Source organism: Gadus chalcogrammus, chromosome 14 (genome assembly GCF_026213295.1).
Source record: "Gadus chalcogrammus isolate NIFS_2021 chromosome 14, NIFS_Gcha_1.0, whole genome shotgun sequence".
In the NCBI taxonomy this organism is placed as follows: Eukaryota; Metazoa; Chordata; class Actinopteri; order Gadiformes; family Gadidae; genus Gadus; species Gadus chalcogrammus.
The window spans coordinates 2,332,679-2,351,699 of record NC_079425.1 but is presented as its reverse complement, the minus strand read 5'-3'; the positions used below and the strand labels follow the sequence as shown (position 1 = coordinate 2,351,699).

At 47.6% G+C, this 19,021-nt stretch overlaps 1 protein-coding gene across 1 annotated transcript; it reads left to right on the top strand.

Moving 5' to 3' along the window:
* Positions 1-8,027: 8,027 nt before the first annotated feature.
* On the top strand, positions 8,028-18,992 carry cngb1a (cyclic nucleotide gated channel subunit beta 1a). Its single transcript, XM_056608006.1, has 20 exons — positions 8,028-8,035; positions 8,773-8,950; positions 9,215-9,239; positions 10,301-10,394; positions 10,803-10,859; positions 10,947-11,086; positions 11,423-11,662; positions 11,932-12,140; positions 12,281-12,331; positions 12,413-12,499; positions 12,604-12,668; positions 13,107-13,229; positions 13,423-13,564; positions 13,679-13,838; positions 14,088-14,185; positions 14,492-14,575; positions 15,013-15,131; positions 16,049-16,195; positions 17,193-17,367; positions 18,810-18,992. The coding sequence occupies exons 1-20, from the start codon at positions 8,028-8,030 to the stop codon at positions 18,990-18,992; spliced, it is 2,385 nt and encodes a 794-aa protein (XP_056463981.1).
* Positions 18,993-19,021: the final 29 nt, after the last annotated feature.

Genomic DNA, 19,021 nt, shown 5'->3' with positions numbered 1-19,021 from the left:
ACCAAGTGTTTAAGAGGCCGTCGTAACGTTAGTTACGTGAGCGGGAATGTCCTTCAAGATGTTGACGGAACTCCCCTGAGGAGAAACGCATGGGACAAGATGTGAAGGCTCCTCCTCTCAGCAACTAGAACATAACCTGGTGCCTGCCCCTGAGAACCATGGAGCATCTGTCAACGTTCCCCTCCATGCATCTCGAAGCCGTAGCGACGGTTTCTCTACCTCCACAGCTGGAGGAGAGCACAATTGGAGTTCGGAATGGGTCCTTCTTGGGGTATTTCCAGGTTGGATTCTGATTTTGAGGGGAACCATCTTCCAGGCCCAGCTGGCCTCGCCCAATACTGGCTGTCGTTACATCAGTTACACAAAACTGGAACATCCTTCAGGACCATGACAGGGACTCCCCAAAGAGAGACGCAAAGGGTAGGATGAGAGGGCTCCAACAGCTCTCTCGAGGTCGTCCTCAGACGAGCCCTCCATCGTTGCTTCCAGTCATCCCGATTCTCCATACATCTGGCCAGTTCATTGGTACTTTGCGCTCCTGCATCCTTCTTGAGTACATCCACGAATGTGAGTCTAGGACGTCCTCGAGACCGATGCCCATGGGTTGGTTCCCACAGTACCAATTTGCTGGCTGGCCGTTCTTGGCGTCTTTGGCAGTGTCCCGCCAGTCTCATTCTCCTGGCAGCTCCTTTATCACTCACCCTTGGTATTCCTTCATACAGGATCCTGTTGGTAACATGTGTACTCTTGCTGATGTTAAGTACTGCACGCAGCATTCTGGTGTAGCACCCATCTAAAGACTTCTGCAAGGTTGGCTTCAGGGACCAGCATTCGCTGCCGTAGAGGAGAACAGACTCTACCGTTGCTTTGAAGAAGCTGAGTTTGATTTGACGGGGGAGGTTGGAGTTCCACACACAGGTCATGCCGTTCAGGGCCCTCCATGCGAGTGCCTTCCTCACCTTTAGGTCCTGCTCGGTTGAGTTGACCCATGAGCCCAGATACTTGAAGTCCTCGACTTCCTTCAGCACAGTGCCACCAGTTGCTGTCAGCGGTTGATGCTCCGGTGAGATGTTGTAGGTGATGACCTTTGTTTTCTTGGCATTTAGCCTAAGGCCAACCTTGGCACACTCCAGCTCCACTCTGTTCAGGAGTTCCTGCGCTTGCTCCACGTTGTTGGAGAGCAGGCTGATGTCATCCGCGTAGTCCAGGTCTGTCAGGATAACTGCAGGGTGTCGCTTTGACCTCCTTGGGGTTAGGGTGAAGCCGAGGCCCTGCTCCCGCCCACTAATGGCTTTTCTGAGCGCATAATCCAGGACAATGATGAAGAGGTAGGGGGCTAGTGTGTCCCCTTGCATTACTCCAGCCAGGATATCAAACTCCTCAGTGTTGCCATCTGGGGTAACCACCTTGGACCTTGTTCCTGCGCACATGGTCTCAATAGCCCGGAGTAGTTTGGGAGGAACACCATAGGCCTTAAGGATCTTCACCATCGTGCCTCTATGGATAGAATCAAATGCCTTTTTGAAGTCGATAAAGCACAGTACAGCTGGCAGGTTATCCTTCTTCACCTCCTCGATCATTCTCCTTAGTGCCAGGATCTGGGCTGTGGTGGTTCTCCTCTCGCGAAAGCCATTTTGGTTCTCCCTCAGGTGAGGGTCGACGGCGCTCCTGATCCTGTTCAGTATCATGCGGTTGTATATCTTTGCCGTGATACATGTCAGGCTGATGCCTCAGTTGTCTGGCTTTGAGAGGTCTCCTGATTTAGGTACTGGGATGATGTTGGAGAGAGACCCTACTTCAGGCAGTTTGTTTTGCAGTAGCGCTTGGTTGGAAAACTGCAGCATGATGTCATCGAGGTCACAGTTCTTTAAAACCTCTGGGGGTATGCCATCTGGCCCAGCACTTTTTCCAGCTCTCACTGTGCCTTTCGCCCGGGCTAGCTCAGTGACAGTGAATGGACCATCAACGATGTCTAGGTTCCGGAGGACTGGTGGAATTTCTTCCTCGGCCCAATCGGCTGTTGAACCCAGAAGGCTTCGGAAGTGGTTGAACCAGGTTGCCATCCTCTCCTCAGGGCTGTGACCTTCAACCTGTCCCTCCTTTGTCCTTTTCCGCCCAGTCATTTCGTTGATGACCCTCCAGGCTTCCCCATACAGTTTTTCGCCTTGCGCAGCCTGCACCCTTCGCACCTTCTCCATCAGTTCCTCCCCCTCGATGTTGTCGTAGGTACTGAACAGAAGCTGCTTGGCTTCTCTCAGTTCCCCACGTCTCTGCGTGGTTGGTTCCCGCTCAAAGTTGAGGCGTGCTTCCTCCACACTTCCTCGTGCCGCTACGACCTCCGGATGTTTGGACCTCAGGGAGGTTCTGGCTCTGTCCAACACAGGCACACACATCCTGGTTGCCTCCTCGTTTGCAGCGACAAATCTCATATATTTGCTGCTGGGCTCCGCTCCCTTGTCCAGCTGCTGGAACCGATTCCTGACTTCCTCAGTGTACCTGGTTTGAAGGCCAGGATCGTTTGCGAATGACTTCCAATCGTGCCGGATCTTGGGACTAGGCTTGGGGACCCTGAGGCTCAGTCGCACCCTCATGGACACCACAAGGTGGTCCGAACCCATCGAGCTGAACAAACTGTATGGTTCGGCATTAAGGATGGAGTCTCTCCATTTTCTCCTCACAAGTATATAGTCCAGTTGGCGTACCATACGTGTGGCTCGATCCTGCAAGGTCCTTCACTTGCCTTGCCTTTTCTGGAACAAGGTGTTCGCTGCCAGTAGTTCATGCTCCATGAGAAGGGTGGTGAGGTATGCACCATTGCGGTTGGTAGAGTCCTGGTATGGGAAGGGTGTGTCCTCTGGTCCGAGCCTTGCGTTGAAGTCCCCCAGGATTGCCAGGAAGTTGACCTTCACCTAAAACAGTTTAAATCTTGAGGGGACCAGAACCCTGGACACACCCACATGTAGAACCCCATGTCAGGTTCAAAGCTGACCACTCACACGAAGAACCCAATGTCAGGTTAAAAGCTGACCACTCACACGAAGAACCATTTGCCAGGTTAAAAGCTGACCAATCTCACATGAAGAACCCAATGTCAGGTTAAAAGCTGACCACTCACATGAAGAACAATTTGCCAGGTTAAAAGCTGACCACTCACACGAAGAACCATTTGTCAGGTTAAGAGCTGACCACTCACACAAATAACCCAATGTCAGGTTAAAAGCTGACCACTCACACGAAGAACCATTTGCCAGGTTAAAAGCTGACCAATCTCACATGAAGAACCCAATGTCAGGTTAAAAGCTGACCACTCACATGAAGAACAATTTGCCAGGTTAAAAGCTGACCACTCACACGAAGAACCATTTGTCAGGTAAAGAGCTGACCACTCACACGAAGAACCCAATGTCAGGTTCAAAGCAGACCACTCCCACGAAGAACCATGTACCAGGTTAAAAACTGACCACTCATGAACAATTTGCCAGGTTAAAAGCTGACCACTCACACAAAGAAACATTTGCCAGGTTAAAAGCTGACCACACTCATGAAGAACCCAATGTCAGGTTAAAAGCTGACCACTCACATGAAGAAGAATTTGCCAGGTTAAAAGCTGACCACTCACACGAAGAACCATTTGTCAGGTTAAGAGCTGACAAATCTCATATGAAGAACCATTTGTCAGGTTAAAAGCTGACCACTCACGCAAAGAACCATTTGTCAGGTTAAAAGCTGACCACTCTCACATGAAGAATCCAATGTCAGGTTAAAAGCTGACCACTCACACGTAGAACCATTTGCCAGGTTAAAAGCTGACCACTCACACGAAGAACCATTTGTCAGGTTAAAAGCTGACCAATCTCTCATGAAGAATCCAATGTCAGGTTAAAAGCTGACCACTCACACGTAGAACCATTTGCCAGGTTAAAAGCTGACCACTCACATGAAGAACAATTTGCCAGGTTAAAAGCTGACCACACTTAGGAAGAACCCAATGTCAGGTTAAAAGCTGACCACTCACATGAAGAACCATTTGTCAGGTTTAAACTGACCACTCTCAGAAGAAGAACCCAATGTCAGGTTAAATCTGACCACTCACAGGAAGAACCCCATGCATGGTCAAACTCTGACCAGTCGCACACATGTGTGAAACAAATACAAATTTAAAGACTTTATTAACAAGTAGTATAAACAAACTATTATTTACATTTAGGACATTTGGCACAGTTCGGGTTAGGTTTCCTGTTCAAGGTAATCTCTGCACTACACTAGGAGCAGCCGGGATTCTAACTAGCAACCTTCCGGTTACAAGTCGGGTAGTGCGGGTTGCACTACCTCCTGAGCCAAGCCGTACCAATAAACGTACTCATTGTTAAACATCGTTCAGTACTGCCCGCAGTGATGCTCACATACAAATGGTGCCGCTTAAATGAGCCCGAGGACGGGGACAGGATTTGATGGAAGGGAGGGAGGTAGGTGGTCAGTTGAGAAGGCCCACCCAGTGGAGGGGTGGTGGGTCTTGAACAGCAGGATCCTCTTCATCCCATCTGAGCAGCAGGCCGATGATCCCTCTGCTGGCTCAGATGCAAGTCTTCCTCAGGGCTGTACTGCAGAGTATTGGGCGAGGCCAGCTGGGCCTGGAAGATGGTTCCCCTCAAAATCAGAAACCAACCTGGAAAGACCCCAAGAAGGACCCATTCCGAACTGCAATTGTGCTCTCCTCCAGCTGTGGAGGTAGAGAAACCGTCGCTACAGCTTCTAGAGATGTATGGAGGGGAACGTTGACAGATGCTCCATGGTTCTCAGGGGCAGGCACCAGGTTATGTTCTAGTTGCTGAGAGGAGGAGCCTTCACATCTTGCCCCATGCGTTTCTCCTCAGGGGAGTCCCGTCACCATCTTGAAGGAGGACATTCCCGCTCACGTAACTAACGTTACGACGGCCTCTTAAACACTTGGTTTCCTCTGAGGGGGCACGTCTACAGAACTGTAGACTTCAGACAGCACAGTACCCTAGCATGCATCTCTGATCGTTCAGACCAGACCCCGATCAGTAAGACAACACACACGTAAAGTGATGCAAGGTTCAGGTAAGTGGTGGTGAAGTGGGCAGAAAAAAAACCTGAAAAAACCCTAGAGTATGTTATAACTTTACCCACAGAAAGCCAACTAGTCATACACCATTCACTTAGAACCTATACTGCACTACTTTTAACTTTATCAATCTACACCCATTAACCCTAACCAATCAGACCAAACAGGAGGCCAAAATTCTACCCGAAAAAGGAAAAATCTGGACTTACAGTTCGCAGTTTCTTCTTCATGGTTCAATTGGGATACTCACAGAATCTGTTATTCTTCTTGACCTGTGAAGCAGTGCAACGAGCTGATCAGTTTCAGAGTAGCCTACGAATGAACGACTCAACAGTGTTGCTTATTTAAACTATTTATTCGTTCCTCTTTGGCAACCATCTACTCCCACATTTCTAGAGTTGCCTACTCAAAAATATTATTAATTATATATTATTAAGCTTTTGATATTTTCCATTAACTTTGTTACCATGGAAGTCAGTGGGCTTCAATCTTCAAATGTATTCTAGTTAAACCTATACATTTCATTAAAAATTGAAACCAATACATTTTCTACATTTTTTTTCTTTCTATTTTCGAACAAAAATCACACAACAACCATTGATCTAACCATTAGGGGTTCAATAAATACATGACTTTACCAACGCATTGACTCTGAACCTCTAAAATCAGCCGAACAACACACATGAACACATCCACTCCAACCACCAGAATAGTCCAATATCGACGGGGAAACACTGTTCACCTCCAATTACATCCAGAACTAACATTATTAAACATATCAAGTCGGCCTCGTAGAAAATATACTCACAACTGCTCCAGATCTTGAGGTCCGTTTTACTTCGAAAAGTGTTCGTGACCTCGCGGTTCACCTGGAGAAGAGAAGAACAGATCTATCATCAGTCACTCATAACCGATAACCGGAAGATTCCCACCACTTAATGGTTCAAGGTCTTAACCATTATTAAGATTACCGTATATTGGAGACATTAAACTGATAACGGTTGGGGAGACCAAAATATTATTGATTATATATTATTAAGCTTTTGATATTTTCCATTAACTTTGTTACCATGGAAGTCAGTGGGCTTCAATCTTCAAATGTATTCTAGTTAAACCTATAGGCCTACATTTCATTAAAAATTGAAACCAATACATTTTCTACTTTTTTTTTCTTTCTATTTTCGAACAAAAATCCCACAACAACCATTGATCTAACCATTAAGGGTTCAATAAATACATGACTTTACCAACGCATTGACTCTGAACCTAAAATCAGCCGAACAACACACATGAACACATCCACTCCAACCACCCGAATAGTCCAATATCGACGGGGAAACACTGTTCACCTCCAATTACATCCAGAACTAACATTATTGAACATATCAAGTCGGCCTCGTAGAAAATAAACTACTCACAACTGCTCCAGATCTTGAGGTCCGTTTTACTTCGAAAAGTGTTCGTGACCTCACGGTTCACCTGGAGAACAAAAGAACAGATCTATCATCATCAGTCACTCCGATAACCGGAAGATTCCCACCACTTAATGGTTCAAGGTCGTAACCATTATTAAGATTACCGTATATTGGAGACATTAAACTGATAACGGTTGGGGAGACCAAAATAATATTGATTTACTGAACGAGACTCACCAGCAGATGGATCAACGCAAAAGTCGCGAGGCGCCGCAGGTGAGCTCATTTAACACGACTCGGGGAACTGATTAAATTAGTGCGTCATCCAATAAAATGAGAATCATGTAAAAATGCAGATATATTCTATTCCATTTAACTTCAAAGATTGTTCTTCCACAATCCTCAATTGACCTCCATGTGAGCTTATTAGAGACTTATTTTTCACATTCAAGTCAATTCTGTCACTCTGCCGTCTAGACAGACAGACAAAGGCATTGTACGCCGTCATTTTCCCGCCTATTTTTACCCTCTTAGTTATGACGGCCATTTCTGCCGAGTCAGACTGGGGCGCCTTCAATGCTAACATAATTCCTTCAATGCAATCATTTCAATGCAAATTGGTATCCAAATCAATAAGCCAATAGTATAGGTCATAGGCTTCATACATTATTTTCAATAAACTGAGGAATAGTAGACATAATAATTTGATTCAAATACTAAATCAAAAAACCTTTAAAAAAGGCAAAACCCCAACCACTAAAACCATGAAGGGTTTAATTAAAATATTATATCTGATACCTTGACTTTGCCAAGGTATCAGACATAACAGACCCATATCCACAAGGATGTGTGCTATATTGCCTTCACATCCTTGATATGTTCAGGCCCCTCAGGGGCCTGAACATATCAAGATGGCTTCGTAGATAATAAGGTAGCCTACTCACAGGTGCTCCAGATCTTGTGGTCGGTTTTACTTCGAAAAGTGTTCGTGACCTCGCGGTTCACCCGGAGAACAGAAGAACAGATCTATCATCATTCAATCATAACCGTTAACCGGAACATTCACACCACGCTATGATTCAACTTCATAACCATTATTAAGATGACCGTATATTGAGACATTAGACTGAAAAATGGTCGGGGAGAGCAACCGTTTAAGTTTAACGAGACGCAGCAACAGATAGATAGATCAAAGCAAACAGCGCGAGCCGCGACAGATGACCTCATTACCGCAAAACAAATACAGTTTTACTTTATCTCTTAAAGGTTCGTGTGTCGGAACAGACCTGATATAAATTGTATGCGGGGTGTGTGTTTTAATTTGTACATCATCATAGAAAAATAAGATCATGTAAAAAAGTTATAATTTTCCATTTAAATTCACAGATTAGGCTACTATTCCACAATCCCCAATTTATTTCCCTACGAATTGTGTCACCGTCAAACCTATTAGTTTTAGTCTATGCACATGAGATAATAAGTATATAAGTTGGTTATCTTTATTAACTGTAAAATAAGAAACCAAAATGTATCAGTAGGGGATTCCTCAACTCTCCTATTTACTTAGTTTTTAACTAGCCTTTAAAACAGCATCATATAATTCCTAAAGCCTTATGGACCAGGCCCTAGCTCTCTGTAGTTGGTTGCTATGCTTCACAATATGCACTTTTCTGAGACTTCTGCCTCTACTGTCCTTTGGCCTGATTTTAGGTTAGGGTTAGGCTTAGGCTATGTTGAAATTTATATATTTCTTGAATCGATTGAGTCTGTCAACCACTCCACATTAGTTGACAGATGTGATCAGTATTTAATCAATGGCATAAATGCGGGCCTTCATGTTTCTGTCATTTTTTTTCGATTAGAATTTGATATATATGCGCTGTGTGCATATATATCAAATTGTCAAGTGTGTCAAGACAAAGAACAGCTGCGTCTCTCTCAATCAATCGAAGGCATTGATTGTTTGAGTGTCAAACTCTATTAGGCCGTGCTGCAAAGGTTGACAAGAGCTACACAAATCCGTTCTCGCTATTCAGAATAACAAGCTCATTTGGCCTCTATGACAGCCAATTATGTCATCACATACTAATGGTGAACATATTTTTTTTTAATAGGTTATTTGCGAATTGATTGAAAAAGTCTTTTACATTTTGTGTGAATTGCTATTAATATGAAACCCTTAAAACAAAATGGGGAGAATTCAATGGTTTGTCGTCATCCCAGACTGCTCCTGTGACAAGCTTCCTGTCCCCCTCGGCACCCTCTCTCCAGGTGCTCGCCCCCCACCGAAGCCCCATGCGTGGCCCCCCCGGCGCCCACCCCCCCTGTGAAGAAGGAAACGGTGTCAGAGAAGAGCGACAGCATGAGTCAGGTCGCCCCCGCAGTCACCACCCAGCCCGACACCACCCAGCCCGACACCACCCAACCAGACACAGGACCGGTCGACCAGGTGCAGGAAATGAGCTACAGATACTGATCGATTACTACATTAAGATGATTAAAGAGAATGATAGATAGTTTAGGAACGTATGATACGGACGTATGCATCTATAAAAATCATGACAACATATATTGTCTCTCTTTCTTCTGACAAATTAGCTTATTGTATGTCTCTTTGGATAAAAGCGTCTGCTAAATGCCCTGAATGTAAATGGTACAATGGATACCATTCAGAAAATGCTAATTTTCTGTTATGCCAATATTCTCGTTTCAGGTCTCCGAGGTCGTGGCTGAAATAGGTAGGTGTGGTCAGACGCCATGAATCTTTAAATACCCATCTCATTCAAAGAAATGTATAATTCATCCGTGCATATCTCTGCCCAGAGCCCACCGGCTGTGCTGCAGTAAAGCGCTTCGTGCTTCAGATCCCCTACGTCGCAGAGTGCCTGGAAAGCTGCCGAACGCTTCTGCACGACAACAACCTTGATCTCCCCAACCTGTCCCTGCCCCCCATCCCCTCCCTGCCCCCCTTCCCCTCCCTGCCCCCCTTCCCCTCCCTGCCCCCCTTCCCCTCCCTGCCCCCCTTCCCCTCCCTACCCCCCCTACCAACCCTACCGCCCCTACCTCCCCTACCAACCCTACCCTCCTTACCACCCCTGCCCGAAGAGATTCCCAACATCACAGAGGCACTGTCCCGGGTCTCCAACCTCGCCCAGCGGTGCTTCTGCAGTATTGCGAACCGCTTCCGCAGCCTTAACTCCATCTCCCAGACTCCCCCTCAGCAGCCATAACCCTAGTCCTCTACCCCCAGACATCCGGATAGAACTGGACTAGTTCGGTTTGTTTTGTTTCTGCATCCGTAGAAAGAACCATAATACGAGTGTCCGCCAAACAGAGATCCCCCCTCGCTCCACCCCGAAGCTAGGAACAGCTAGCATCAACCTAGCCTATCCACAGCCCGCCCCTTTAGATCGATCCTCATTACCTTCACCAGAGCAGCTCTGCATCATGCTGAAAGGCCAACTCACGCCGTCTCAGGTGACCTCGATGTGCTGTGCTGTGCCCTGCCATGCTGTGCTTGCGTTGTGGTGTGTTGAAGTACGTCGGTGTTTGTGCCAAAAGCAGGATGAACCGAGCTGCACTCGCTCGTTCAGCCGTCGATTAACCTCCATCATGCTTGATGTCCAATTTGCCCTTCAAAACGTCTTTAGGGAATTGCTGAATTAATACCACAGCCATCCTGTCACCAACGATACATTTGAGATAGTCGTTTCAAGTCTCAGTTTCATCCTCCTTTAAGTGAAAGGGTTGGTTGAGTTCAGTGTGGTGATATTGGACAATCTCTGGGTGTGTTCTTCAGAGCGTCTCCAGAAGAGATCCGGTGGCTGTGCTCCTCCTACGCTCAGAGTGGAGGATGTAGTCGAGGATGAAGAGACCATCCTGGCAAGGCTCAGGTCAGTCTTCAAATGCACCGTGTAATCACACAATCAACATTTTACATCTGATTTTCCATTTAGCTGACGCTTTTATCCAAAGCAATTTACAACCGTTCATGCACACATTCACACGCCGACGGCGGAGCTGATTATGCAAGGCGACAGCCAGCTCGTCGGGAGCAGTCAGGGTGAGGTGTCTTGCTCAGGGACACGTGACACTCTAGGCTAGGAGGAGCTGGGATCGAACTAGCAACCTTCTGGTCGACCCGCTCTACCCCCTGAGCTACTGGCCCCTGTACCATCGTCAATACCAATGTCGGTTCTGTTTTAAGAAGCAAAATAACAGAGGAATGAAAGATTTGCGTACAATTGCTTAGCAAAGAGCTTATAAAAGTCTTCAAAGCATCAAACGTTGTGTTCTTCCAGTGGCGCTTATCAAGACGGAGCGGTCGACAAGAAGACCCACCTGACGGCTGAGGACGAGTGAGTGGACGTTGACGTTGTCTCAACACGCACACGCCCAAACCGAGGGCCGCGCTCTGTACTGAAGCCCCCTGTGTTGACCCCCAGGGGCCGACCTGCGTCCGCCGCCAGCCTGGCCAGTGTGATGGTCACCGAGCGGCTGTCTGAGCTGGTGCTGCTCTTCAAAGGCAGGACGGAGTTCCGCAGGGAGCGGCTGGTGGATCCGGACGAGTCGGATGAAGAGGACAGTGAGTACTGCTGCTCTAGACTTCAGTGATAAGGATCACTGATAATGGCATTGGCTAGATTGCCTCCTTTTTCTTTTCTGACTTTTATGAAATCGCTTTTTTTTTTCTAAATGTTTGAAGTTGAAGTTTTGATGATTTTCGGGCGGAATAGTCGTGGTTAGTTTGTTGGACCCCAGAGTCGACATTCTACCTGTCGGCAACCATCAGCAAGAGGCCGAGGAGTTGGGTGTTAGGTCGTAAAACCTGTATCTTAAAACCAATTATAAAAGTGTCTGCTAGTTAGCAACACATGTGTTTTATCAGACAACATCTAACCAGGGGATCTGATCTCTTCAGTGCCCGTCGCCGCTCCACCTCCTCCTCCTCCTCCTCCTCCACCCCCAGAGGACGTGAAGAAGGACGCCCCCGCCGAGGGAGCAGGGGATGGGGAGGAGGAGAAGGAGGAGCTGGAGATATACTATGACTTCTTCGGGTATCCCATCAAGCTTCCTGCGCTGCCCAAGCTGCCCCCCATGCCTGACTGGCTCCGCGTCGTCTTTGAGTACCGCTTCCCCTCTAGCATCGACCCGTACACCGGTAGGTGGAGCGCTGGCCTTTGAAGGGAACGCAACTGGACTTAATCCCTGTCGCGTTGGATTCAGTGCCATCCGTCACAATCACAATCACAACCAAACCTATTCCCATAGGCTAGAGGCTAGGGATAGCTCCCCAAAAACCTGGTGCGAAAGTAGAAGATTATAGAAGAAAATAAATGAACGGAAACCCAGAAAAAAGTTGGAAGGCAGAAGATTGCTCTGGCTACATTGTACGTTGTGTGAACTGATTGTCTGTCTCTTGCTCTGCAGACTTTCTGTATGTGATGTGGCTGCTATGCGTGGTCATGGCGTGGAACTGGAACCTGTGGCTGATCCCTGTACGCTGGGCCTTCCCATACCAGACGCCTGAGAACGTGCACCTCTGGCTCCTCATGGATTACACCTGCGACCTCATCTACATCACCGACATGGTCGTCTTCCAAACCAGGCTGGAGTTTGTTCGTGGTGGAGACATTGTGGTCAGTGGAGGATGACTTTTAACTTTGGTCTGATCATGCACGCCTTCTTATCAGTTTATTGCACAGGATATGCATTACAGTTGAGAAAAGAAAAAACATCACTGAACGCCTTGGTTTTCATCTGGGTTTTTCTACTGCAGTGTGATAAAAAGGACATGAGAGACCACTACATGACCACAGAGAGATTCAAGGTAAGTGTTGTCAGACCTGCAGAGATGTGTTGAATCCGTCCCCTCCCGAACACCTCTGCAGTGAAACGTTGTGTCTTCCAGATGGACATGATCTGCCTGTTTCCCATGGAGGTGTTTTACTACTTCACTGGAGTCAACTCCCTTCTGCGGTTCCCCCGACTGCTCAAGGTGAGTGTGTGTGCCTGCGTCATGAGGAGCGTGTGGAAGGGTGGCTCTACAGAGTGGTGAATATGAAATAGCCAAACTCTGACCGGACTGGCTCTGTCTTCCAGTACATGGTCTTCAATGAGTTCAACGACCGCGTGGAGGCAGTGATGAAGAAGGCCTACATCTGGAGGTAAGGACATCAAGGAATAGTCCAACAAAACACGAAGTCCAACAAAACAACCAAACAACCAACATCACGATCTTCTGCGTTTAGGTCAATATCCTACTCACCTTGTAAAAGGGCTGCACTATAATGACAAAAATAAAAATTGAAATAATTGATGGCGAATTATCGATTTTCCATTTAATGATCCATTCAATGAATATCAAGTGGCCCCTACTGCATATAAAACAATAATAAAGCAATTGCTGAGTGGTAATCGTTTTTGAATTTGATATGACGAAAATCTGATTTATTTAATGGTTTCCTTTCTTTTTAATTAAATTCAACCTTTCACAATCATCTAATTGCAGAAGGGAAAATGTAGATTTAGATTAATATTCCGTTCATTGTGCAGCTTTGTACATTGTACATAACCAGTTTTGAACCCATGTTCCCTCCTTCCAGGGTCATGCGCACCACGGCTTACCTACTGTACTCCCTGCACATCAACGCATGTCTCTTCTACTGGGGCTCCGACTATGAGGGACTAGGGTCGACCAAATGGGTCTACAACGGCAAAGGCAACGCGTAAGGATCTATGACCCCCTCAGATGCATACTTACCTTGAGATTTGGTACTTGCAATACATTTACTATGAAATTGAAATTACAATGAATTGAAATTATGATTTGAAGTATGAAATAGTGAAACAGTCATTGACTATAAAACGGAGTGTTTTGATTATCCCACGAGATAAAGCGTATCCTCCTCTGATGCGTAGGTATATCCGGTGCTACTACTTCGCCGTGAAGACCTTGATCACCATCGGAGGGCTGCCCGACCCCACCACTGTCTTCGAAATCGTCTTCCAGCTCCTGAACTATTTCACGGGCGTCTTTGCCTTCTCCATCATGATTGGTCAGGTCAGGCCGCTTCTAAATCCTAAGCCTGGTCATGTATTGTTTTCGGTCTGCCAGTCTAAAGCCGACCTCCCCACTCCTTACCGACTGGTTTGTCCCAACCTGCTGGTGTCCTAGATGAGAGACGTGGTGGGGGCGGCCACGGCGGGCGAGAACTACTACCGAGCGTGCATGGACAGCACCGTCAAGTACATGACCTCCTACCACATCCCCCGGGACGTCCAGAACCGGATCAAGACCTGGTACGACTACACCTGGAAGATCCAGGGCATGCTGGGTAAGTTGCTGTTGCTAGGAGACTCAAACAGATGCACTGCTTAGGTGACACACAAGTGACAATGTTTTGACCATCCTGTTTGTCCTGTCTATGTGTCTGTCTGTCTGTCTGTCTTCTGTCTATGTGTCTGTCTGTCTATATGTCTGTATGTCTGTCTGTCTGTCTGTCTGTCTGTCTGTCTGTCTGTCTGTCTGTCTGTCTGTCTGTCTGTCTGTCTGTCTGTCTGTCTGTCTGTCTGTCTGTCTCCAGACGAACAAGAGTTGCTGATCCAGCTCCCTGATAAGATGAGGCTGGACATGGCCGTGGACGTCAACTACTCCATCGTCAGTAAAGTAGCTTTGTTCCAGGTCAGAGGGCGTTGCGAAACACACACACAACTATTGTTATGACGTCATCCTGTCATACGACTGCCTTTACCTTCTCAATACACACTTGGTTTTACCCAAAACCAAGTGTGTTCTAACCAATTGGTTCTAGCAACTGTTAGTGCTTGGCACTTGCTTCTTTGAACATCCTTACTCTACCAAATGTATAGTTTATCTTCTACTGAAAAATGTACTAATTGTAAGTTGCTAAATGCCTTTAATGTAAATGTAAATGTAAATTGTTCAACTTAATGCTTTGTCTCCTTCTGTCTGTCTGTCCCTCCTCAGGGATGCGACAGACAGATGGTCTTTGACATGCTGACAAGACTCAAGTCTGTTGTCTACCTCCCCGGAGACTTTGTCTGCAAAAAGGTACCAAATAGAAACACAACAAGAACCATCTGCCACAGCTTGTGCTGTACTCAGACAGTCTGTCTGAGTACAACAAGCATGAGTGTGACCAACACAAACAGCAGTAGCTCAGGAGGTAGAGTGGGTTGGCTGGTAACCAGAAGGTTGTTGGAGCGATCCCCGGCTCCTACTGGCTGAGTGTCCTTGAGCAAGGCAACTCACCCTAACTTGCCCCGACGAGCAGGCTGTCGCCTTGCATGGCTGACTCCGCCGTCGGTGTGTGAATGAGTGTGTGAACGTGTGCGTGAATGGTGATTGTGAGGCAATATTGTAAAGCGCTTTGGGTGGCCGTTGGTTAGAAAAGCGCTATGTAAATGCAGTCCATTTACATACAAACGCGTGTATCACACGCGTGTGCATGGGCAGGAGACTAACGACTCGTGTCCTGGTGGTCGCAGGGCGAGATCGGCAGAGAGATGTACATCATCAAGCAGGGCGAGGTCCAGGTGGTGGGGGGGCCGGACCTGCAGATCGTCTTCGTCACCATCCGAGCCGGCTCCGTGTTCGGGGAGATCAGGTCAGAGTCCCTGGGTCGCTGGGCCAGTCCATGAACTGCAGTGTGAACTAGGGCTGCGGGATTAATCGAATATTGATTGCGATTTCGATTTTAGCGTCAAAACGATCACAAAACTAATATAATCTAGTTTCTTTTTTTTTTTTATTAAATGTTTTATAGAAAAAGCAGGACAGCTGGATACATATCTGTAAATTACTTTAGATTTGAACATTTTCTATTTGACCATTTTGTGTATGTTTTTAAGGTTTTTTTAAGTTCTCAGTTACAAAGAGATTTTTTTCTTGAGAGACACGCTGAATAAATACATCATGTTTTCAAACTCAAAAATAGTCGTTTGAAAAAATCGTGTTTTCAATATTGACCAAAATAATCGTGATTATGATCTTCCCATAATCGAGCGGCCCTAGTGTGAACCGAGTGCGTGGGCACAACATTAACAGCGACGGGGTCTTTTGGGGATTCATGCAGGCCGATGGAGGGAACCGACACCTGTGTGTGTGTGTGTGTGGTGTGTGTGTGTGTGTGTGTGTGTGTGTGTGTGTGTGTGTGTGTGTGTGTGTGTGTGTGTGTGTGTGTGTTCAGGCAGAAACACTAACATCATTTTGATTTACATTAACATTTAAGGCATTAAGCAAACGCTTTTATCCAAAGCCACTTGCACTAAGTACATTTGTCGAAAGAAAGAGAAACAACGATATATATCGCTGTCGGGACAGTAAGGATGTTCATAGGACCAAGTGCCAAGCACTAACAATCACTATGTCAACCCATTCCCTGTATACAATAGAGACAGCTATGGTAAGCCGCTAGTGCAAGGACGTACAACATACAATAAGTGTCTATGATAAGTTCCAGGACGCACAACATACAATAACAGCTGACACAGCCTCGTGGTATTGTATTTTGTTTACTTTCAGCTTGCTGGCCGGAGGCGGAGGCAACAGGCGCACGGCCAACGTTAAAGCCCACGGATTCGTCAACGTCTTTATCCTGGATAAGAAGGACCTGGCCGAGATCCTCGTGCACTACCCTGAGTCCCAGAAACTGCTGAGGAAGAAGGCCAAGTGAGGGCGGAGCCTCCGTGCTTGATCCACAGCGTCGGAAGATGCTAGCTTGTTGGCTTGCCTGTGTGGCTGTTTGCTGCCACTACTACCACCGCTGCTACCAGCACCACAAGGCCTCGCCAGAGGGCGACAAACACAAACGCTGGGATTGCTCGCACCGCACACAACCACATTCACCCATTCATCATCCACCCCTACATAGCGCTTTGGTTTATAGTCTGGTGAAGGGGTTTGCGGAGGGGCCGGTTGATTCGGGTTCCCCACGTCTCCCTGTCTCCTGGGAAGCTGTTGTTCACTCTGTAGCGGGTCGCTGCTCTCTTCCTGGGTTCAGGGGGGGACGCCGTTTAAGCTCGCGATTGAGGCGGGAGTAGCTGCTGATTGTGGTATCAGGCCAGTAGGCGGGTAATTAGCCACGATAATCCCAGTCCCGTGGCCCGGCCTGGTGTCCCTGCAGCCTCTCAGTAGAACACCATGCTGGCATTTAGCTTGTTAGTTGCAGGAATGTGTGTGTGTGTGTGTGTGTGTGTGTTTGCGTGTGCGTGAGTGCGTGACTGTGTGAGTGCCCGTACTCTGTCCAGAGAAGGAGGGGTTCGAAGAGGTTATGAATAAAAGGAAAATATTTTAAAAGAAAGAAAAAAGAAGTAAAGCAACACCAAGAACAACCTTTAGAAATGCTTTGCGTGTGTGTGTGTGTGTGTGTGTGTGCGTGTGTGTGTGTGTGTGTGTGTGTGTGTGTGTGTGTGTGTGTGTGTGTGTGTGTGTGTGTGTGTGCGCGCATGTGTGTGTAATTGGGTGAGTGTTTCCGTGGGCGCACAAGTTTCCTTCCTCCACGCACAGCTGCATGCCCCCCCCGCCCCAAGCACACACACACACAGGCACTGTGTGTGTGTGTGTGTGTGTGTGTGTGTGTGTGTGTGTGTGTGTGTGTGTGTGTGTGTGTCTCCCCCTTAACACACACTCACACGCACACTGTTTGTGTTCCTCCCTCTCCATGCAGGACGATGCTGACCAAGGACAAGAAGACGGACGCTAAGGTGGACAAGGGGACGGTGGAGGTGATCACGATGCGACCGCCGACCCCCGAGCTGTTCAAGGCGGCGCTGCAGGTCACCGAGGAGGCGGGGCTTGAGGGAACCTTCGCCAAGCTGAAGAAGAGCTACATGGCTACCGAGGTACTCGCTATGTCACTCTGAAGAACAACATTTTGTGTGTTGCACGTCCTGGCACTTAATGTACGTACTTATTGTATGTTGCACGTCCTGGCACTTAATGTACGTACTTATTGTATGTTGCACGTCCTGGCACTTAATGTACGTACTTATTGTATGTTGCACGTCCTGGCACATATTGTACGCACTTATTATATGTTGCACGTCCTTGCACTTAAAAATAGTACTTGGCATTGTGTAGCGCCTTATCCTACCTGTCTTTGTTGTTTATGGGGAATGGGTTTCATTTATCATTTATTTATTTTCTCTTTCTTCTAACAAATGTACTTATTGTAAGTTGCTATGGATAAAAGCATCTGCTAAAGGCCCCTAAATATATTTTTTTATGAAGAAGAGCTACATGTCTAGAGAGGCGCTCCCTATGTCGTTAGGAAGTGTAAAGAATGAAACACCAAACATCCAACCTTGGAGGCATTGCCGTCTCACACGGTCAATGAATCTTTGTCATTTTTCCGAAACACCCTTTTTCACAGTAGTGTCGTCATTGGACAATCACAGGTATTGCTCCCACCACTAGTTATGGGTCTGCTCAAGGGCGCGGGTAGTAGACTAAACCAGGGAGGATAAGTCTGGCACCGGCGCCTTGGTAGGCCGACATCAAAGGTGCAGTCCCATAATCAGCGGTGTGAACGACACCTGAGGTGCTCTTACAACTACACCTCTGTGAAAGGGTCTCACAAGTGAGACACTTTCACACTTTTACTATTTAAAAAATTATAAACAGCTGGTTCTTTTCATGGCATGGGTAACCAGTTCTTTCACGTTTTTTTTCTTCTCTGTATTAGCTTATACAAAATAGAAAATGCCTTTATTACAGAATGACTGTATTGAAATAAAACCAAAGCCTTGTTTGGTTAGATGGTCTTCTAAAATAAGGTGTCATTGGTTCGGATAAGGTCTCCTTTGAACAGTTTCCTAGTGTGACCCGGCACGTTTTGTATTCCCTACTAAGGTCCATGTCTTGTTGTTCACGCTTCAGCATTAGCTCCCGTTCCTCCCCTTCCTCCCAGCCCCGTAGTCGACTGACCGCCAACAGGACTCAACTGAACCCCTCTCTCCCTCCCCCTCTCCTCCCTCCCTCCCTCTCTCCTCTCTCCCTCCCCCTCGCTCCCTCTTCCTCTCCCCCTCTCCTCTCTCCCTCCCCCTCTCTCCCTCCCCCTCTCCCCCTCTCCCGCTCCCTCCCTCTCTCCTCTCTCCCCCTCTGTCCCTCTCCTCTCTCCCACTCTCCTCTCTCCCTCTCTCCTGCTCCCTCTCTCCCTCCCCCTCGCGCCCTCTTCCTCTCCCCCTCTCCTTCTCCCCCTCCCCCTCCCCCTCGCTCCCTCTCCTTCTCCCTCTCCCCCTCTCCCTCGCTCCCTCTCCCCCTCTCTCTCCCCCTCTCCCTCCAGGGCGACGTCCCGCCTCCCTCTCCGATGCGCCGACGCTCCCCCATCCCGCGGGCCCCGCCCCCCGGGAACGAGGACGCGGTCTCCGAGACCACCGACGGCTCGCTGGTGATCCGCATGACCCCCCGGGTCGGGGGGGAGGAGCTACTCAGCGTGGAGCGGGGCCGCAAGGCCAAGGAGGAGTAGACACCGACGGGGAGAGGAGGAGTAGACAC